The 22747-nt window shown below is 48.1% G+C and overlaps 1 protein-coding gene across 2 annotated transcripts in view; it reads left to right on the top strand.

Moving 5' to 3' along the window:
- LOC144116042 (organic cation transporter protein-like) overlaps positions 1 to 12619 on the top strand; it is a 179748-nt gene extending 167129 nt beyond the window's left edge. Inside the window, exons 10-11 of one of the 2 annotated variants that reach the window (XM_077650709.1) lie at positions 403 to 557; positions 11930 to 12619. In XM_077650709.1, coding sequence (XP_077506835.1) covers positions 403 to 557; positions 11930 to 11978 — 204 coding nt within the window. In that variant the 3' untranslated portion in view covers positions 11979 to 12619. The remainder of the gene's footprint in view (positions 1 to 402; positions 558 to 11929) is intronic. The other variant, XM_077650708.1, reaches the window with a different exon arrangement.
- Positions 12620 to 22747: the final 10128 nt, after the last annotated feature.

Raw genomic sequence — 22747 nt, 5'->3', positions numbered from 1 at the left:
CCTGCGAAGAAAGGCAACGAACCATTCTTAAAAAATTACTATTAGTGTCTAAGACGCTGTTCTAAAAGGCTGCTTCTATTTTTTTATTCTATAACGTGAAGCGGTACTCTCTCTGTAAATAATGCCAACTTACTCCTTGGGGAGCTCTGGGTGTAGTACGGCTGGACAAACTTGGTAAGGATTGGCGCTGCATCAGTGAAGAAGTGTTGCGCCCTGTTTCATGTGTTTATTAGGATGTCTGAAAAAACGTTCGGTGTGTTGTTGGATGTGGCTTTGAGGAAGCTGGATTAAAGATGTTTCTTCGAAAAGTGTTTGTCGACTGCCAGACGGCGAGCAGAGACCTCAGCTCAGTGATGGTACCGATGGTGTGGCTCCGCTGATTGCGACGTGTTTCCTCCACAGGGAATCCATGTGCACACTATAGCACCCACTATCGTGCTCAGCGGCGCTGGAGTGTCTGGAGCCGCTGCTGCCTACTTCCTACCTGAGACTCTAGGGAGGCCACTTCCGGACACGTTCGAAGAGGCCAACGACCTTGGGCTCGAGAAGAAAGAGAGGTAAGCTTCTCCGCAAGTCAGGGAGACAAAGCCTGTGAACAAGAGTGCTGAAATTTTTTCCCGCGGATAAAATCTGGCAATATGCTGTATTGCGTAGGGGACGGGATTTCCGGGAATAATTTCGACATAAGAAAAGTACAAAAAATAGTAAAGGGAAGGAAAATGTTCGAAAAAAGTGGGACTTGAGGTGCAGGCGTTTCAAGTTACGAAGGAAAAAAAATTTCAGATTTTCTCTGGAAGTTCAGTGCCCTGAAGAGAGGACGGCAGAGAATTAATGCATGGCGCTTCTTCTATGGGCAGGAACAGGGGTCTCACATTTATATAATTTTCATTGGCATTAGTGTAAGCACATCGATTTTGAACTCGTAAGTTTTTCTCTCGCATGTATGCTTTCGACATCCGAAGAGAATTTTCTCCATAGATACAAATTATCCGCTCTTTTCCCAATAAGGACTGACTGTTTCTCCTTCCTAAACGATATCGGTAGTTGTTCATGAATTGAGTGCTCGGACATAGTCGATGGCCGATAGTTCGCTGTTGACGAGACAATTGATGCAGAAGCCACGATTTCAACTGTGGGTCAGCCGAATGCTGGAATCTTCAAATAAGCCCTGAAACAAGTTCTTAGTAACTCCAGCATTTATCAGACTTACAAGGCATTCACGCGTGTTCTGCAAGTTCGCATCAATCTTTCAGCCCGGGCCCTCTATTTTTGTGGGATAGAGAAAATTGGCCGCTTACGTTAATGAGTGCTTTACTTTGTTAGACTCACTGTTTTACAAGCTCAAAGTGAGCAAGAGCGTGATGTGGGAAGGTGTTAGGGTGGGGAGCGTGAACTTGAAATTCTTGTCCAGGCAGGATAGCTGGCATAAGGGGTGGGGGGGGGTCTTGAGAGGAGTCTAAACTTCTAAATGTGTTTCTTTTAACCGCTCATATACCTTCGTTATATAAGTGACATTTTTATGATACAGGAAGACAGGTCTGAGAAATAAAAGCTTTAATCTCGCACCTTGATTCCACTATAGCATTAAATTTACCGCCCATTTCACTCGACACTGCTGTTTGTTCAGAAGATAGCCAGCTTAAAACAACACTCTACAGGAAGTCTACAGACACGCGTAAATAGTTAGGTTTCACTAGCCATCATACAAAATACTCTAACCACGGCCTATTTGTAGGGCAGGCAACGCGCCTATGTATAATATGTACCAATAACGATGACTGTTTGAAACACCTCTGAAAAAAAAACACCCTATAGTTGATAGAAACCATCGGAAGAAACCTCCTAATTATGCTTTCCAACAAACAACCACTCTAAAGCGCGGTGATATTTAAGAAACGAACAAAAGTTAACAATGAGCGGCCCCCTTCACTTGCAACGAAATACTCGTATGCCTCTCCGAACATAAACAATATTCTGCGCAAATGCCACCCCAATTTGACTAGCAACGATCGTCCCAAGACAATAATTCCCGATGCTCCAAGGGTAACATACAGACGAAACACAAACCTGAGAGATATCCTAGTACACCTCAATGGCAAGACGGGCGAGCTGATGATACATACTTAAGGGAAATAGCGCAAAAGACGGGGACAAGTGAAGAAAACAAAAGGACCAGCGCTAACTCAAAGCTGAAGGTTTATTCACAGGAAACAAGGAATATAAAAAGCGCAATCAAACAACAGAACAATGCAAACAAATGTGTAGCTATATAAGATCGAGTAATCGAACTTCACTATAATGCAGGCAAACCGACAGGCTGCTAACGCACAATCTAGTTTTTTTCTTCATATAGAACGCCTCCATAATCTCCCTAGTTAACTGCGTTGGGTAATTTTACAAAACATCACAGTATGAAAAGAAGGGATGCAAGATTTGCAGTCTCTGACATGATCGACTAGATTCGTAGGTTTGTTAGCCTCCAATGTATTAGCATGCTCAGTTAGGCGCGTGTTAATACAACGACCCGTGTGGCCAATATATACTTGTCCGCAAGAAAAAGGAATTTTATAAACAACCCCTTCAAAGCATGGAACATACTTAGTTTTATGTTTAATTCCACAGGTACTTTGGGATTCGTTTTGTTTTTCAGCCTGTCTTTCCACCTTAGCACATAAGCTTTTAAGTCTTTTTAGGAGCTGAAAAGACAACCCCTATTTTATACCTGTTCGCCACTTTTTTCAGGTTATGCGAAAGGCGGTGCACCTCCGGGAGAACTGAAACCTTCTTCCTTTCCTTCTTTCTGCCTTACCCAGGCTTAGCAGCCGAAGTATGAAGTTTTTTGGCTATTTGCTGCAGCCCAACAAGATGGCATCATTCGTGTACCCTGCTTCTCTTAATCTTATAGCCTGTTCGTTGAAGCTCTGATTAATCAAATGGTCACGAGATTTGGACAACGCAGAAAACAACGATGAGACAACAATTCCTGTTTTTACTGTTTTAGAATGATGTGACTTGTAATTCAACAACGGCTTGACGACCGTAGGCCTTGTATAATAAGCTGCAGGTTTTAGATTTGGGCCTGGAAGTTCATACGGGACATATTTGCTTGGAATACTTGTGGGAATTAATGCGGCTAATTGGGCGTGTTGGTACATAATTACAGGTACAGCAGCGCACAAGATACGTGAACAGAGCGGAAAGTGTCACCCTTGTCTGTCCACTCTGTCACCGTCTCTTGTGTGCTGCTGCTTAATTCCTTTATCCGAGTTTTCCAGTTCAGCGCAGCCAGTCATATCAAGCCACCTATCGAAGTGGACAAACAGCCTTTCAAGCCCACATTCGCTTTCTCCACGCTCCACGACCTAGGATTTCTTTCTGATGAGCGGGCCTATTTCTTTACAACAGATTTGCAGGTCCACACGTCGATCCCCTTAAGCCAAACATCCTGCTGGGACAAGATTTTCAAGTTCGCGCTCTCCACCCTTCCCACATCACACCCTCCTCCCCCACATCAGCCTTTGTACTCGGAGTTAAGGCCCTATTTAAACCCCGCCAATGATTAACGGTTTACCCAGACAAAGACAAATCCGCTTGTCGAAATGTTACCGAGGCTTTCCCCTCCCTTGTCCTCTTTGTGAGTGTCAAGGAAAGATCTACCTACCCCCTGTCTACAATTTATTACAAGGTATTCGCTAAGGACCACAGTAGACTCAAGTGTTGGAAGTGTACAGTCGTCCACAGACCTGTCTAGAGCACTCGAACTCATCGCCGTCTGCGCTCTGCTGCGTGCAGAGTGACGTCTAGCGGCAGCGCCTGGTTCGAAATAGCACATATCTGATGCTCAGAGGCCACTCAAAGACGACAGGTGCTGCCGCTAGACGTCACTCTGCACGCTGCGTAGCGCAGACGGCACGCAGTTTGAGCGGTTTATACAGGTCTGTGGACGTCTGTACGTGTATGCAGAGCTGAGATTTATTGCATCAGCGAAAAACGTAGCTATTGAAGGAAGACTACGGTCGAGTGATGCCGTGAACACGTGAGAAAAACGCCACAACTATGCTACCGCTTGAGGACACGCCGAATAACTCCTAAGCGTTCGAGGCCACACACCCCAGAAGCGCGGCTACGGAGCGCTGCCACACCATATCCGTTTTTCGGTACAACAAATATGCTATACGTTTCTTGCATACCAGAGACATATAAGCACAAACGGTTTCAAATCAAATCAAATCAAATCATATTTTATTCTCCAGAAAGTATCTGGATGGTCACCTGGGCTAAAAGCTGTACGAACAGCTTGACGAAGGCCCAGGAAACCATTACATGGCAGCAGCAGCGGACGCCTCCTGCGTACGAGCAGTGAGATGGGTGGGGCCGAGTAGGGCTACTGCGCATGCGCAGTCCGCGCCCCGTAAACCGATATGCATCTACGCTATTACGTGTCCGGTATGCTAAAAACGTGTAATAGAGAGATTAGGCATAGCGGATAACTGCTAGAGTAGACGTATAGCGATTTGTCAGACGAGTCCTGCGCTAATATTTGTGGCACGTGTGCCGCCAGGTGTTCCGTGCCCCCGCTTGTGCATGCAAAAAGCAGGCATTTGTTAATTCAGTATGCGTCTACTCTAATGCGGCCGGGTCCGCTGTGCTAACACTCTTAGATACTTTAGAGTCCTGCGTGTTCGAGCTTATGGTGCATTATTATATTTATAAAACGAATCTCCTGCGCTTGCTCGACTGCGCCACGGAAAAGCATTTATTTTATAGAGGACCATCAAATGAGGTAGGCGCTATATTTCAGACCAAAAATGGCACGAGTAATTTGGCACCCACCCTACTGCAGCATGAATGCAAGCTCTTGCCACACACTCTTCTGAGAATGATAAGTATTTTTTGGATTTGCAGAGAACATATTAGAAAATCAACTTAGCTAAAAGCACAGTAGGAAAAATGTAAAACATGTTATTTTTGTGTTTAAAGGTTAGAAAAGCATGCAGGTCGTTTCACTGCATTGATATTAAATAACGAATCGTTTAGCAACTTCTTTCGCAGGTGCATTACACTGACAGCTCAGTGTTTTCTCGGTTACTACGAGGTGAAGTAAAAGAGCAATCATGGCCCACAGAGAAAGCCTAATGCAATTTGAACTCCGTACGAAATTAGATAAGACATCTAAACATAGAGAATTTGTTTTTTTTTAAAGCTCTGTAACTGCGGTCTCACAAGTTGTATGGTTTCGCGCACAGGAAGTGGCGCTAACCCAACAAACACAAAACTTCCTCAAAATCTCCCAGAAATATCCCATCAGGACATTTGGAATGTCCCCAGGAGGTTCTCATTTTTCCCAAAGACGTCCAAAAAACGTCCCCACAACTAGCCGTGTCCAAAACGTTGTGCGTCCAAGGGACAGCCCCAAAAGGTTAATGCTAGATTTATCGGCTCTGGCTCAAAAAAATTATTCTTTTTCATGCAGACTTCAGGCATCTAAGCGCACATATGTGCCAATTTTCAGGCACATGCTTACGTTACAGGTGGTGTAATACATCTGTAAACTCGCGTGAATTCTTGCTGGCTAGGCCATTCAGACTTACCTGTTTACATGAAATATGCTTTAACAAGGTGAAAATTTGGGCTGGTTGGTGCATGATCTTGTGACGGGAGCAGTGCAGCACGAGACAGAGAGGCGGGACACGACGCTGAATAACAACCAGATTTTTAATGCACGTTCGTCGAATATATACATCTCGCTCGTATAAGAAGGAAAGGAAAGAGGCTTGAAAAACACACAAGATGTACACGTGGTGAAATATTAAGACATCGCACGCAGATAATCGATTTCTCTGTCACGAAGCGCTATTGAAGGTATGCAGACGCATATGTCGCTCTATGGTCGAATGTTGAAGGCTTCTACAATCTCTCTGGTCCGTTGATTAAAATACGATGGGTTGATCATTGTCTTCATAAGCTGCGGAGCGCATTCATGCTCTCTGCAATGTTTTGCTAATTCACTGCTGATGGCGCCTTTAGGGATCGTTTGTGTTCTCGAAGCCGTTTATTCAAACAGCGCCCTGTTTGACCAATGTATGTGCGTCCGCATGACATAGTTATTTTATAAACCCCGCTTTTTACACATTTCAGATGTTTTTTCAGGTGTTTTTTTCTTGGATAGATTTTTTTCTTTGCACGCTGTTGACTTTGCCGCACAGGCTCCTTAACTTGTTGGGTGCTGACATGAGCACTTTTACACTAGCTCTTGCTCTTACCCTTTTGAGACTCTGGGAAATGCCATTAATGCAAGGAATGACCGCGTACGCCTTCCTTTATTCTGATGTGGATGTGACATATTTTCTGCCTCTAGGTGCTTGCAGAATCCCTTCTGCGACACTCGTTAGCTGTGTCGCGGGCAACCTGCTGCTTTCAGCCGACGGTTCTGGGTGTCAAAATTGCATTGAACCTTATGATGACTGGATCTCGTCAATGCGGCTCTCATTGCTGTTTTTTTCTACCCCCGCTTGATGATCTTGTAGTGCGCAGATGTGTAGGGGAGCAGTCCCTTTTAGCTTCGTGTTCCGTACCGCCAGCATAAGTGAGCGCCTAGAAAGGCTATCGTCAAGTCAAGAAATCACATAGCGTTGTTTTCTGGGAGTTAAATTGCTATTTCTAGTCCTACTTCTTCTAGTCCTTAGCAAAAGTAGCAATGAGAGCCGCATTGACGAGATCCGGTCATCGTGAAGTTCGAGGAAGTTTTGACGCCCAGAACAGTCGGCTGAAAGCAGCAGTTTACCCGATGAGACTGCTATCCAGTGTCGCAGAAGGGATTCTGCAAGCGCTTAGAGGCAGAAAATATGTCACAACAACATCAGAAGAAAAGAAGCCGTGCGCGGTCATTCCTTACATTAATAGCATTTCCCACAGTCTCAAAAAGGTAGGCGCAAGAGCTGGTGTAAAAGTGCTCATGTCAGCACCCAACAAATTAAGAAGCCTGTGCGCCAAAGTCAAGAGCGAGCAAAGAAAAATCAATGCAAGAAAAAGCACCGGAAATAAACATGTGAAATGTGTGAAAAGCGGGATTTAGGAAATACCTCTGTCATGCGGACGCACCTACATTGGTCAAACAGGGAACTGTTTGAATGAATGGCTTCGAGAGCACAAAATATCCCTAAAGAGCGCCATGAGCAGTGAATTAGCAAAACATTGCAGAGAGCATGAATGCGCTCCGCAGCTTGTCAACACAATGGTAATCCCTTCGTATTTTATGAAACGGACCAGGGAGATTGAAGAAGCGTTCAACATCGGGCAAAAGAGCGACGTATATGCGTCAGCATACTTTCGATAGCGTTTCGTGACAGCAAAATTGATTGCCTGTGTGCGTTGTCCTAATCTTTTACCTTGTGTACATCTTATGCGTTTGTAATGCTTCTGTACTTTCCTTTTTGCACGAGCGAGATGTATATTTTCGATCGAACGTGGATTAAGAATCTGGTTGTTAGTCAGCGTTGATTCCCGCCTCTCTCTTCTTTGTTTCGTGCTGCGCTGCTCCCGCCACAATAACATTAAATGTGCTACAATTTTACACCACAAAGGAAATATTAATTAAAAAGTCGCCCGATCCCGCCTGTATAACAGGAAATATCAGCGCAATGCTGATGTAATTTGAGTTTATTAGATGTGCTCTTGGCATTTAAATGAATATAAACAGGAGACGCATAAGTATGCACCATTTAACACACAGTGTACGGAGCAGTACGACACCAGCAAATAATAATGGCCAAAATTTTCTGTAGCTGTGAGAAATCTGAAAAAAAGAGCAATAAAAACATAATACAGGCTGAAAGTTGATGCACCTTAAGCAAACATTCTAAAGGGTACCAAAGCATGTATGCACACGCAAAAGCAAACGCATGTAAAGAGCAACCTGGGTGCCAAATGAAAAGACTATATGGGCGTACGATACAGACACGCGGTTTCAGGTTACGGATATTCTGCAGGGTGAAACCTCCCTCTCGCTTTGCCTCTCGCACGAGTCTCGGAGTAATCTTGACCGTGTTATCAAAACAGGAAAAAAATTAATTCTACGAGGCGAAAATAAAAAACGAGCATAAACCACATACCTTGACGACGTTGCCAACAGAAACCCGGGGATGAAATAAAATGCTGCAACCATATATAGGAGTTCAGCGCAGTCTTCTGTCCTACGCCTTCTCACGGCACAGCGAACGCTCAAACATACGCGTTGCATCCTCGTTACACCCCGTTTTATTTTCTTGTGACTAAGTGTGGAGATAAGACTGCTTGGAGCAGGACGGAAAGGGGGGACGTCTTGAGGTAGGAGCCCAGGCTCGCCGCACCCATGGTACTGCAGACCACGCGTGCGGCACAATACGGCGTGGGAGGCAAGATCAAGGTGATCAAGGCACAAGTAATCCGGTGGGGGTGGATTGGGAGTCAGCGACGCGAACACAACACAAACTATACCGCTGCGACAGGACGGCAATGTAGGTAGAGCAGGTTAATCCATGGGCACTCGCAGCAAGAGTATGGTGGGCTTCCGAAGATCTCTCCCGCCTATGACCGCAGTGGACGGCCACGCTGCCACCATCAACGCGCCACAGTCGCCGGAGGCACTGAGGGATGCAGAGTGCGCGCTAGGAGTCGCCCATTGCCTCGAAATCCGCTGCCGCGAACGACGCCTGCAAGAGCGCCATTATGGTGTAGGGCCGTGAAGCTGTGCAAAAGACTTGCGATGCGCCGCGCGCTGCTGCACCAGTTCCAAAAGGAATTATGTGGGCACGCAGAGATGCGCGGGAAAGCTGCCATGAATCCGCAGCTACGAAGTTCACGACAGCCCAGTGATGAGAGCAAGAGCTGGTGCGCGCTGGGGCTTGCGCGCGAGCGGCTAGGGGCTGCGCGAATACGTGTGCACAAGATGATTTCCTTCCAGCGAGGAAGCCGGGCGAGCGACAGGAGGCCCATTACTGCGCCTCTGCTAGACAGCGGCGCAAAGAGGGCTGCTGATAGTTAGAGATGCCTGCAGGGACCACCGTACCGTGCTGAAGTTGGAAACACTATTGAAGACGGGCACGTTGGTGACCGCCGCTCCCGGCGATGCGATGAAAAGGCAGACCGCCGTCGCCTGCGTGCTTCCAGCATGGAGCCGACGCCCACGAGAGAGATGCGGGATGAACTGCGCTTCCTTCGGCTGTTCGAACAAAACTGTCTGATCTCTCAAAACGGCGAGTGCAAGCGCAAAACCTTCTCTCCCCGTAGCTTTTGGCACGAGGGAGAGAGAAAAGAGAGCGAGGAGTCAATTTGTATTTTTTGTTGAAAAGCATTGGTCCCAAAACGTTCTCCTAGTTCCCTTTCTGTGACCAAAATGCTATTTGTTTTTGTTTCTGCTTAACATCCTCGAAAAAACGTTTCTAGGACATTAGTGGGCGCACTTCTCTTTTGCTTGTGTTTCTATGTCAAGCCTCTATGGCCTGGAAATGTTCGATAAATGTTGTACTTGGGACAGGGACATTCCATCCTTTCTGGGCTCTCCTGGGGAGGTACGTTGTTTGCTGGGAAACGACACGAGAGTGGAAGGCAGACAAAATTCGCGCGCACTCTCGTCGTGTCAACTTGCGTTTAGCGTTCTCTTTCTTCGCGAAATATCCTAGTTTTGAAAGCATATATTGAAAGCATATACCAATAGGCCCAAGGAGCCACACTTCACGACTTGTACGGCTTCGTTATAGTTAACAGTGAAAAGAACGATTAAGTCGGATGAGGGCGCACGCACGCACTTCGCTGTTAAAACTTATGGGTAAGAAATATCTGCACCGTGCATGTTCACCTAAGTATTTATTCCGACGGGCTTTCGAGCAGTGACAGTCACCGATTTCGCAGAGGTGCGAAAGCGGTGTCCTGCAACATACAGTCACACATCTTTCGCCAGTGAACGCACTGAGGTGCTGAGTACTTATGCGGCAGTGGTGTGGAACAGACGGACATGTTTCGCAGATCTCAGCATATCCTGTACACCAGTAAACTTGAATGTCACACGCCACAGCAAAAGACACCACCCGGGTTTTACTTTGTCCTGCATCGATCTTTCTCAGTCACAGTGAATCAACGGTGCTTTGAGGTTCAGCTCAAATAACTTGCTCCGTCTCGTGTCTTCTACGCCGTTTAGTAAACATGAGCGCGAGGCTTTGTGTTTGAGAGCTCTGTGATTCGCTAGCGTGCGCAAGAACGTTAGCTGTAACTGTCGCTTCGCAGTCGCTGCATCTGAATCATTGAGTCGGAAGCTATGAAAGGAAATGCGCACTTCCAGCGCTTCTGTCACCAATCTACAGTGTAGTGAATGTCATTTTCTAGCAGTACTTTAATCCATTAGTAATTCCGACAGACTACAGGGTATGCCAGCGTGGACGATGGGCTAGAAACAGTAAGGTGAACGAATTCTCCAGGAGACCTTCGGACGCATTATTTAGAACCGCTTAAATCACGCATCTCATCTATTGCTCTGTCACAAAACCACGACACCATTCCGCAGATTTAACGGCAGCAAACAACGCCCAAAAGGATCACCTCACAGCATGCAAACCAGTGCCTCTGTCAGACACAGGAGTAATGGCTAAGTTACTCCGGGTGTCAGGTACATGCGCAGTTAAATCTATGCCTTTTGTTTTTATTGCGCCGTTTTAAGCATACAATGCTTGTGTATAGGCGAATGAGAGTAACTGCTTGCCCGCTACGAATTCCTTGGCGCATTAGTCTGTGACAACGTCGAGACCTTGAATTTGAGCATTGCTGCCACGGCCCATGACTACTGCGACATTTCTTTAGGAGAAACCTATCGAGGTTCATTCAGTTTTCCTTTTTATGCTATTATGCCCATCTCGAAATGGAACAGTGGTATGTTGCGTTTGCAAGCGCTCGAGCACGATCCAGCGGAGCAATCCCGCCGGCATCGCTGCGGTAGGAACTAGTATGCGAAGCCTGTTTTGTCTACGCTACGAAAACCGCTATCAGCGCGACCACATGCACCTACGTCACATCACGGCGTGAACAAGGTGTCGCGGAAACCCCAGGCTCAGCTAAGCTGAGCGAGCGCGGCACCCCGGGCGGCAGCACTGTAAGGACGAACGCGAGATGTGGCCATCCAGTCCCAGTGTTGTAGCCGCGTTTGCACCCGCATGCCTGGGAAATGTATCCGAAGGTCAAAGCTCGCTACGCTTTCCCTCGTTGTTTACCCTGTCGCCGCAAAAAAGCGGAGTACGTTTGGTGTGCGCGTTGCGACGATGCAAAAAATGTCCTACACTTTACGAAAGGTTATGTAACCAGACAGAAAATTCTGCCGACATGTTTAGTTTTCAGGAAGGGAAATCAGAACACGTTGCTTGTGACATGAAGGATCAGTTATAATTCCTTTACGCCTCATTATTCGCATAACGAAGGCTCTCACCTATGCGCCAGAAATGTCGTGGCTAACGGAAAATGTTCAACTTAAGAACACCGCAGCGAGCTAAGAAAAGATAAATGATAGGTGTAACGTTAAGAGACATGACCTGGACAAAGCGGGTCATCCTAGTCAAAATCAAGAGGAAGAAATGGGCTTGGGCAGGGCATGTAATGCGAAGGCACGATAACTGCTAGTCCTTAAGGGTAACAGACTAGATTCCGAAGTAAGGGAAGGGTATAGGGGAGGCAGAAACTTAACTAACGCAGCTGATTCTGCAGCGCAATTAAGTTTGAGCTTTCTCTACCGATGCAACTTGCTCACGATAAGCGTATTGTCAGGGCCTGCAGAGAGGTGCTGCTAGGGCCGGAAAACCTGAGTAATATGGACAGTAACAGGCACTGCGATAGTTCTCGTGGTGGCAGGGCCTATTTCCGTGAGAGCGGTGCATGATCTTGTTAGTGTGCTGATTGTGTTCTCTCGCAGGTCGCGCCGCTCTGGAGACGCTGCAGGTGCCATGCATTCCGGCAAGTGACCAACTGACCATTGCCTTCAGCAACCCAAGGTGCAGATATTCGTCGGCTTGCAAGCTATTGAAAGGTTCTAATCGACATCGCTACGGTTGAAAATGAACTGTCATATAAAATGTCACCCCCCCCCCCCCCCGAAAAAAATCAAGTTTCTTTTCTGTGTGCCAATGTTTCTCACGCTGGACATATAAACATGCCCACGACGGATTCTTTGGGCAGTGCCCTCGAGGCATGTTTCATTGAGCAGTGCATGTTGTTGGGCAAGTCGGTCGTTCCTTTTAGCAATGGACTCCGCTACACAATGGCAGGACTATGCTCTTCATGCCCGAGTTGCGCCGTCCTATGCAATGCATGATTCAGTGCGCTAGAGCACCGGTAAGAAGCTCACGTGAAATGAAATTCCTTTCATGCGCGGTGATAAAAGTAACCTGCAGTAGAGCCATGCGACCAAAAGCACATAGCTGCGAGCTACGCCCATGTGATATTTATAATATGGTTCGACGCATTTCGGGACACCCCACTTGCTTTGCTTTACTGTAAAGTCCCGTTGTTACAAAGAATGTAATTTTGATATTATTCCAGTACTGTATGGTGTCACGTCGTATGGAACTTCACTATTAAAATCGTTATTGGTTTCATCATCATTATCATCACCATCAACATCTTCAGCCTGACTACACCCACTGCAGGGCAAAGGCCTCTCCCATGTCTCTCCAAACAACCCTTTCCTATGCCATGTGTATCCACCCTTTGCATGCAAACATTTTAATCTCATCCGCCCACCTAACCTACTGCCGCCCCCTGCTACCCTTGCCTTCTCTTGGAATTCACTCTGTTACCCTTAAGGACCAGCTGTTATCTTGCCTTCGCATTACAGTTCAGTTCAGTCAAGTTCCCGAGCCGAAGAGGAGTGCTGTCTTTCGCACGTGCGTGCAGTAAACACGGCGTCCGTAGTGGCGCTTCCGTGGCTTAGTTACTAGAGGCTCTCTCGTCTCTTTCAGTGCCTCCTGTCGCAAATGGTTGGTTGTGACCATGAGGTTGCTTATTCCCGGCGCAAGAAGGACAAGTAACAGTGTAAATGTGCCGAGAATGCTTGATTAGGAATGGAACACAAAGTTGTTATTAACAACAACAGCACTGGAATGCCTAAGGTTGTATCCCGTAATGGCTCTGTACTGGAAATTTATTCATGCATTTACGTGCGAAATATAAAATCTGTTCTAGGGCGTAAGCAAATTACCATAGTTGCTGTTGCGCATTATTGAATTATACAAAGACCTTCAATGAGGGCATAAACAGAATGTACAGGATAAATATGCAGGCAAAAAGCACCGAATCCGAAGAAGACAAGCAGGTTCTCATTTCAAAACTATCGAGGCTATTTCTACCTATTACACTGCCAGCAGTGACCCCCACATTTGTCTAGCGCAGGCAAAGAACTTGACAGGCACAGAAGGAAGCCCCACACTAGTAGACGGCACCGGCTCCATCATACACGTGTGTCAGGAGCAAGCAAGTACCCGCTCTTTAATGAATGATTGATAAAAAATTTAATATTCCACCGGATAAAAGAGGCCTCCTACTTTCCGCCCCCGGCTGCGCAGGCCTGGGAGACGGGGGCCTCCGCGACTAAAAGCAGGCGTAGAAGTCTTGATCTCTCGCTGCTTTTCCTGCCAGGTGGAGGGCTTGGCGCTGAAGAACAGGGACCTTGCTCCGCAGTAGGACTTCCCAGGCTTCCCTAGAGCTGATATTCTTTTTAGCCCCTGAGGAGCTAGAACTTTCCCAAAAATTAGGTCCAGGGTCTCTCTTGCCCCACAGAGTCTTCAGGTATCTTGCCTGTCCCCCGGTTTGAGCATGGAGTGCCCAAACCAGGTTTGTGAAGTTTCCAACCTGCAGGCGTCGCCATGCAATCGCCTCTCTGTTTAAACGTTTGTCTCGTGATGACACCAGCCTTCTGCTTAATCTACAACCTTTGTCCGTAAAGTTTCAAGTCTGATTTATTTTCTTCTCTAGAAATGATTCCTAAAAACAAATGTTGGTGCGTATGTGTAGCGCCATATTTTCGGGCTAACCTGAGCTATTTATGTTAATTGCTGTGGCAGCCGCTAGACGACACTACATGTAGAAAAGTACATTGTCACTAGTCGTCTGTGCATTCTACTTTGAGTGAATGGGGAGAGATGGACGTGCACCTCGAACTGCGTGTAAACATATAATTCTGTGTGAAGCTTAGCAAGGCAGCCAAAAAGGCGTATAAGCTCTTTCGTGACGCTACGGCAACGAGACATTATCGCGAGTGCGAGTTTTAGAGTGGCACAAGAGGTTCGTTTCGGGCAGAACGTCGGTGGAAGACAACACAAGGCAGGGGCGCCCTTCAACCTCACCGAATGAAAACAACGTGGCTCGGATCAGGGAAATCATACAGGAAGACCTCACCATTACAGTCCGCATGCTGTCAGATGCTCTCGACCTTACTAAGACAACATGCCTCCAAATTTTGCACCAATACTTAGGGAAACGAAAGCTGAATGCCACACTTGTGCTGCACTCCCTCACACAGAACCAGAAGTACACGCGGCCATCAGTGAGCGCTGATTTCCTCTCCGAGGCTGAGAATAACGCTGCAATCTTCGACAGCATCACTTCTGAAGCCGAAACATGGTGTTTTCAATACGATCCTCAAACAAAGAGGCAGAGCGCCGAATGGCGGTCTACAAGCTTTTCGGTGTCGAGAAAAGTGCGGTGACAGAAGACCAAAACAAAGACGATGCTGATAGTTTTTTTCGGTGCTTGAGGTGTCATACGCCACGAGTTGCTCCTACAAGTGCAGACGGTGTATCAAGAGGTTTATATTCCCGTGCTGCAACACCTGCGTGATGCACTGCGACGCCATCGCCATGTTTTCTGGTCATCTGGACAATGCAGCCTTCTCCACGATAACGCAAGGCCACAAACTGCTCTCAGCGTGACAAAATATCTCGCCAAGCACAGCATTACTGTACTTCCTCATCCGCCATATTCGCCTGACCTCTCCCCATGCGATTTTTCCCTGTTTCCTCGTCTGAAGAAAGCCCTAAAAGGTCGCTGGATGGGAGCGTGGAGGCCATTCAAGACGCCACTACAAAGGAGCTGACAGCCCTGTGAAAAGAAGTGTTTTCCAACTGTTTCCTAGACCTCAAGAAGCGTTGGAAGCTGTGTATAGACTGCAAGGGAGACTATTACGAAGGGGTGCTGCACAAATGATTTCAATATTAAACGCATATTTTTTTTAGCGAGAGCTGCATTACTGTAGTCGCTTCGCCTCTTCAGCATGGTCACACTTTCGACGTGGTTGCGCCCCGGCCGTGGTCTCACCGCTCGGCGCGCCATCTGGCATGAAGTTACTCCGCCGTTGCGCTCGTCGTGGAGCCGACGCCGCTCGCCTCGCCAGTTGTGCGCATGCGTAGTCAGAGGGGCTGTCGTAGTGCGTATATACATACGGATCGGCTTAGCGGGAGGCGAGCCGCAGCGTTTGTTCAGCGTCGCGTCAGTGTCTCGTCTACTGGCGTCATTGCTCGGAGCCCGCAGGAGAGGGCAACTAAACACATAAGGGCATACGAACTGGCGTCTCCAGATGGGGGTGGGGAGACATTGTGGGTAAAGCCCCTCAGTTATCCCCTGTCCGAAGCCAATCGTCCCAATAAGCGGCGACGATAACCTTGTGCAGGGGCAATGGGGACAATAGCAAGGGTACAGAAGGGACGCTGCTGCCTTCGCAGAAATGGGCAACGGTTTTTGGCCCCACCAACCCCACCTACGAGGTATTTTTGGCGCTGACGCCCAGATCTGGCCGCGCCAGATATCTACGTCTCCCTGCATCGCCTCGCTCCAAGCGCCAAATTGTCGCCTCCGGCGACGCTAGTAGCCCACACGCTGACGCGGCGCCGAAAAAACACTGCCTTGTGCTTCGGCCATTATGGAGAACGATGAGTTGGCTAGGCTGAAAGAGCCAGACTTCGGCGTCGGAACGAAACGAGGACAAGACAGCGTGCCCAAGAGACCGAAGAAGAGGATGTCAAACGTCTCTGTAAGCGTCGTATTGACGACGCGGCTAGACGAGCTCGCTTAGCCTCTAACAGTGAATCCGCGACGGTAGAAGACGACGTGTTGAGTCTGGCGTTTCTGAAAGAAGCCAGACTTCAGCGTTGGAACGAAACAAGCATAGACAGAGATTAGTCAAGTAAATCATCAGTAGCATTACATCGCTTAACCACAGCGAAGCCTAAGCGTAGTGATGGCCTGTAGCTCTCGCTACCTACAAGGTTTAACCAGAGCTAAACCACAGACAATGTTTTTAATCGACTCAGTCTCTGAAATTTACGGACAAAGGTTGTATAATTTTCCACAATTTCTGTATAGTTTTGCAAACGCTGGCCCATGCCCCAGCAGCCCGCTTATTACCATACACATACCGGCAACACTCTGCGCTGTTTCTAGAGGCCCCCGTGAGCAAGCGAAACGTTCTCGACTCCGCTTCCTCAAGGACGAACGGTGACGTCGCACTCGCTCACAGCGCTGCTGCTGGCGTCCGCGAGGAGTGGAAAGATTGCACATGATTTTTCGCTCATGAATGATGCGAAGAAGTAGCGGCAGCCATATCGCGGGTTCACACTTGGGCATTCGGGGGCGAGAGCGAGCAAAATCAGCCGCCGCCCGAATGCTACCTCTTTCGCACTTTCCGGCGGACATGCTCTGCGGACAAATGCGTTGCTTACGTATCACCTGCTCACCGCGGACACAGATATGGTAAGAAATGAGATTGATTGACGCTTTCTACACACCATAAACGTTTTGTGGTGGAAATGGGGTGGGTAAATACATTCTCCCTGCTTATCGGTGGCCGAGACATTTGAAAATAGCCGAACCCGAACCTTGATCGCGTATGCTATTGAGCGCACGCCGACCACGGCGGGACTTACTCTGAGGAAAGCGAGGGCACGACACTTTGGCTTACACAGACTCGGCATTTATTTATGTGAAACATTATATTTCCCATTTGGAAGAAAAGCAGTAGCCAGAATTTGTCCGCAGAGCGTGTCCGAAAAATGCGTCCACAGGAAGTGGTACCTCTCACGTGACCTCACACGTTAGAACCACATTTAATCGACTCAATGAGGTTGACAGTTCAAATGTAGATGAAATCCCAGCGATGGCATCACTGGCTGACCTCAACGTTGTACCAGCATTCCCGACTACATTCTCGCTAACATTTTGAGCATCCTCGTACAGTGTTCTGGTGTAGTACTGCTGTAGTATGTCGTGCCAATTTCCACGTTATGAGTGAGAAAAAAGATAAGAGCAAAGACATGCTTAAGGATTCCTTCACGTAAGCAGACTGAAGTCAATCACGGCAGCTAGGAACAAAATACGCGAAAGTATCGAGGTCGTCCGGCTCACCTGCACGGTTACAAGCGGACGTTCGCCCATGATAGGGCAAGGGAGAAACTCCGAGGCCGGACAGGACGATATGCGGGAGAATGTTCTCGCCCTCGAGGCCTCGCCCCGCTGGCGAATAGCGGAGCGCAGCGCCGAAACGTCACCATTCGTCGAGTTCCCGAGCCGAAAAGGAGAGCCGTCTTCCGCCCGCGCGCGCAGCAATCGCGCCGTCTGTCATGGCGCTCGCGTCGCTTAAAATCGCTGGAGGCTCTGACCCCCGTATTCACAAACTGGCATTACCTTTACCTTACTTTAACTCGAAGGGCGACTTTCAGAAAGGTTACTGAAAGTGAAAGGCAAGGGAAAGGCCAAGCTGTGTTTCAGAAATCCACCTTTCGGCAGCCTTACGAAAAGTGCCCTTATCCACAGAAGTAAGAGGTATGGTAACAAGGCTAAAGAAATATAAATGCTTGCCGCATCAGTCGATGTACTGATAACTTGTTTTGTATACTATGGAAAGCAGTAAAACATATACTTTAGCTGTCATAATCATTCAGTGCACTATATTAACTAGCCTGACTCAAAATTTTACGCATGTTCTCTCCGTCTAGCCACAATGATAGGCAACCGTCGCTACAAGAAGATTTGTTGAGTTGAAGTAGGTTTTTGTTTATTTTCTTGCGCCTCTATCGTGGTGTGTTGTGCTTGTGCGCGTTTTTTGTTGTTGTTTTGCGCTGAACGTCAAAAATGTACCTTTCTTGAGGATTGTTGGCCTATATGGAGATGCTGGTAGAAGGAACAAGTGCGATACTAGGAAATTTAACCCCATAGCCGCTTTGCTGCTGCCGCTGCCGCTGCCGCCGCCGCAACCGCCGCCCCGCCGCATATGGCAGTTTCTCGCAGATCATGAATGGCAGTTTACCAATTCCCCTCAAGAGAAAAGTGTACAACAGCTTTATCTTACCGGTACTCACCTACGGGGCAGAAACGTGGAGGCTAAAGAAGAGTTCAGCTTAAGTTAAGGACAACGCAGCGAGCCATGGAAAGAAAAATAATAGGTGTAACGTTAAGAGACCGGAAGCGGGCAGAGTGGGTGAGGGAACAAACGTGGGTTAATGATATCCTAGTCGAAATCAAGAGAAATGGGCTTGGGCTGGGCATGTAATGCGAAGGCAAGATAACCGCTGGTCCTTAACGGTAACGGAGTGGATTCCAAGAGAAAGCGTAGCAGGGGGCGGCAGAAGGTTAGGTGGGCGGATGAGATTAAGAAGTTTGCAGGCAAAGGGTGGATGCAGCTGGCAAAGGACAGGGTTAATTGAAGAGACATAGGAGAGGCCTTTGCCCTGCAGTGGGTGTAGTAAGGCTGATGATGATGATGACGACTTTGGGACGGGTTCACAGTGAAGGGGTGACGAGAGTATTATTTTATTATAGCGCTTGCCTGTTCCGAAGCGCCCTCAGCTGCGGCATCGATGCGCAACTAGCTATGCTCAGCGACGAGCAAGGCAGTCAGGAAGCAGCGTAGTCCGTCGCCCGGCGCGCCCACAGGCGGTGTCGTTGCCGGAAGGTGGGCTCTCGCGAAGGCATGCTGTCTTTGCTCAAATATTGCAGACTTTTTGATAGCATGGCTGTTTTGTTATTCCTGGTGCGAACATGAAGTACACCAAGCCAGCTGGCCGGCCGGCCTAGCTGAATCCCGTGCGCCGGCTTCAAAAAATGAGCTGAAGGTTGTTCTTGACGTAAAAAATAAAATATGGGCTAGAAAAATGTCAACAATGTATCATTTTTGTGGAGTACTGGCCACAACTGAGTTGCTGGTAAAAGCGACAACTGTGATTCGAGCAAATTTCTTGCGAGAACCGCCTCGCAGCTTCCGCTCGCCCGCCGTTGCGGTCTGGCTCGCTTGGCGTCCGCCAGCTCCGGTGCCGAAGGCGTCGAGCAAATCAACCATATTTTTAGTTTATTGCGAAATGTAGCTTGATATCAATAGTGCGCCATTATTACAGCGCAGGCGACTTCTGAAGCTCTGTGCGCTGCTGCATCGATGCGAAACAGGCTATAAGTCTAGCGACGACTGGGGCAGCCGGGCGCAGTTCGTAGCGCGGCGTGCCCGCGGGTGGGGCTGTATTCGAAAGCTCGCTACTTGCTCAGGCATGCTTTGTCGCTGCTCGACGATAGTAGGCAGTCTTTCTGATAACAGAGATGATTTGTCTTTTCTGGTGCGAACTTCAAAGCGTGACACCGGCCGTGGGTGGCGCTTGAGCCGAGCTGCGCATCGATGCTTGCCGATCGGTGTTTCCCTGCTTGCAGTGGGGCGGCAGTTCGCAAGCGGCGACCACCGCTACGCACCGACTATGTTTTCGCACATGTCTCTCGTACATTAGTTTTTGCATATCTTCGGTTTAGGGAAACTTGATCAGTGCTGGAAACAATGTTGCTGCGATTACGGCGGATACAATCGATACCACCGGTAAGGATACATCGACAGGGTAGCCGCCGACAACTTGGAAAGTCCCCGCACCGTAAAAGCGAAGTGTGGTAAGCAGTCGCAGCAGCAGCGGCACGGGGCAACCTCGTCCGCTAGGGCAGCGGTTCAGCGGCAGCACAGGCAAGAGTTCGAGCATGGCAGGCTTCAAAAAGCGGTACCTCGCGAGAAGGTCATCGTCGAACAGCTCCATCGGGTACTGGCGATCACTCAGCACTCGCCGTGCCGGCTTCGCACGATAGGGCACCGGATCGATTCCTTCCATTAACTCGGTGAACTTGATAAATCTGAAAAGCGGTCGTCGATCGTACTCGGTTGCCATGTTGAACTGACGAAAGGAGCTGCTAAAGGTAGGTCAGGGGCTACCTTTGCGAACACGCCCTTTCTGAGGCCGAAAGGGCGGCTAAAGGTGCAGTTTAAGGGCAAGGTTGGTTTCTGAATCCCGGAAAGGAGCCGTAAAGGTAAGGAAGGACCTCGAAAAAGAAGGTAAATGACTGTTTGTGAATACGGAGGTGAAAGTACGGCGATCAGGGTGCGGCGCGCGGGCAAGATTGGGCTGTTGCCAGAAATGGTCCAGCGGGGCGAGCGCGTCGTCTGCTAGGCGAAAAAAGCCTCACTTACTGCCGCCTTGCTAATCGATTTTGATCAAAAAATAACCAACGAAAGTATTCATGATGGAGTGCTTAGATGAGATGGGGGCTGAGTCTTGAAAGCGTCGTACGACAGCAGCGCAGCCTCTAGTTTTCTTGAATCGTCGGGTGTGCGCGGACGACGCAAGAAGCAGGCTTGTCTAACGCTTTCTGCGAGGCTCGGCAGTGCATGTTGTCGGGACTCCGAAAATTTTAAAGTGGGCAGGCTGGGTACATACGAGCGGGATATAGCAAAACGTTTAGCAAATCGGTTCGCTTGGAAGTGTAATGCGTCGAAAACGTTCCCTTTATAATTGCTGTTTCCAGCCCGCCTGTTCTTCCCTCCATGCTGTCAGTCGCCGGCCGGAGGCTTGTGGCAGGTAGTTGGGCGACCCGAAGGTCGACGCGCGGGTCAACGCTCTAACTGTGCGGCCACATGGTCACCCGATAAAATCATTTCGTTACTGCTTACAGGCGGTGGAGGACATAGTGACGGATGCAGCCTGTAGGCTAAAGAAACGCAAAGACGAGGGGAGCGGTTCAGGAATAAGCGTGTGTCTCAGCGAGCGAATGAAAATGGTCGGCTAACGGAAAACTCCAGCCGAAACGCGATTCGTCGACAGCGGGGAGTTCGCGCTCCTGAATTCACTGAAGAGACCAGGACGCGTTGCGTGCCCGTCAGCACCTTTACACCTCGTTTGTCGCACAGCGAGTTGCCGAACCATCTTACTCGCAGTAAAGTTGCTACTCTTTGCTAATTGATCAGCTTTCCCTTGCTGTCAGCAACTGTTCCTTTTTTCTTTGTCCTGTAGGTACGTACCTCGCCTTCTTTTGTTCTGTTGTTCACGTAATGCTTTGTAAACTCTTACGTCTGCATGCAATTCATGCCCATAGCTTTTGAATTAGTATTCATGCATTCTTTGATTTGCTATTTGTCAATGTTGACAATTTGCCAGCTTATACTGCTTCGTGTAACATTTGTTTCGTGTAGATATTTTGTGCGGTGCCATGTTCTGGGAAACTGCTTGTTTGAAATTTCTCCTTCTACCACCTTTGGCACGAGGCTGATCAGGTGGACCGCAAAAATAGCATGCAGAAAAGTGCGAGAGTCGAGCTAGAAGGTAAAAAATTCGTTTTTCAGGAAAGGAAATTGCTCAGTAACTGTCTCACATATCTCGGCGGCACCCGAACCACGCAGTAAGGTAAGGAAGGAAGGTGGGAGTGAAAGAAAGGAAAAAAAGTTGCCGCAGTTGAGGGGTCCGACATAATTTCGACCGCCTGGGGATCTTTAACGTGCACTAACATCGCACAGCACACGGGCGCCTTTTGCGTTTCGCCTCCATCGAACTCGGGCACTCCGGATTAGTTGCCGAGCGCCCTAACCACTGAGCCACCGCGGCGGTTGGTGCATGTTCTGGAATTACGTACAGAGCAGCTGACAAGTATATGCGAGCACAAGGGCAGGAGTTTGTCTTCAATGTGTTCCTGCCTATCACTTCAGTTGCGATCCCAGATCAAGCTGTCTGTAGTCACCGCTTGCGAAGTGCATTTGTTTTGCACGGTGCAGAACTGCTTTTCTCTCCACCCCGTCTATACCTGAACGTGGCAGCGGACGCAGCCTTTCTTCTGCTGCATCCCCAGCTTTTCAACAGCCGTAATGAAATGCACTTGCCTAAATGCGCCAACAGAGTATTGGTTTTACTGAGATTGTTTGTACCCTAGAAATTTAATTGTTTAGAGCTCTAATTCGGTTCATGCCTGCCTTTATAATGGTATACTTTCAACTCGTAAGGAAGGTTTAGAATCAGTTGCGCTGGACATATGCCCCGTCTGTATGCAATCCCTATTCCCAATCTACAGCATGCCTAGAATGCATAAAAACTTATCACAATTTCATATATGTTCGAACCACAACAGAAGACAAATCACCATATTTAATCATTTAGCCTCATGCTCAACGCATACCTAAAAATTCTTTACAAAAGCATTCTTGAGCTGGAAGACGTTTATGAACGCAATTTTTTATATAATGTTAGCTTTCACTATAACAATCAATATATCCGCAGATCACCCTAGGGCAGTCTTGCGTATTATTTCCAGCACTAGCGGGCAGGAGAAACCGGCGATACATTTCATTTATTAAGCTGGTTAACAAGTAGCTAACAAACCTTTTGACTGTCAAAGTTATGCGCATGGTTGGAATTGGAGATTTGTAGCCGGTCGTTAGTAGTATCCATATCAGTTT

The sequence above is a fragment of the Amblyomma americanum genome, chromosome 1, assembly GCF_052857255.1.
Source record: "Amblyomma americanum isolate KBUSLIRL-KWMA chromosome 1, ASM5285725v1, whole genome shotgun sequence".
Classification (NCBI taxonomy): Eukaryota; Metazoa; Arthropoda; class Arachnida; order Ixodida; family Ixodidae; genus Amblyomma; species Amblyomma americanum.
The sequence above is the reverse complement of the archived record's forward strand: the minus strand, read 5'-3'. Positions and strand labels throughout refer to the sequence as shown.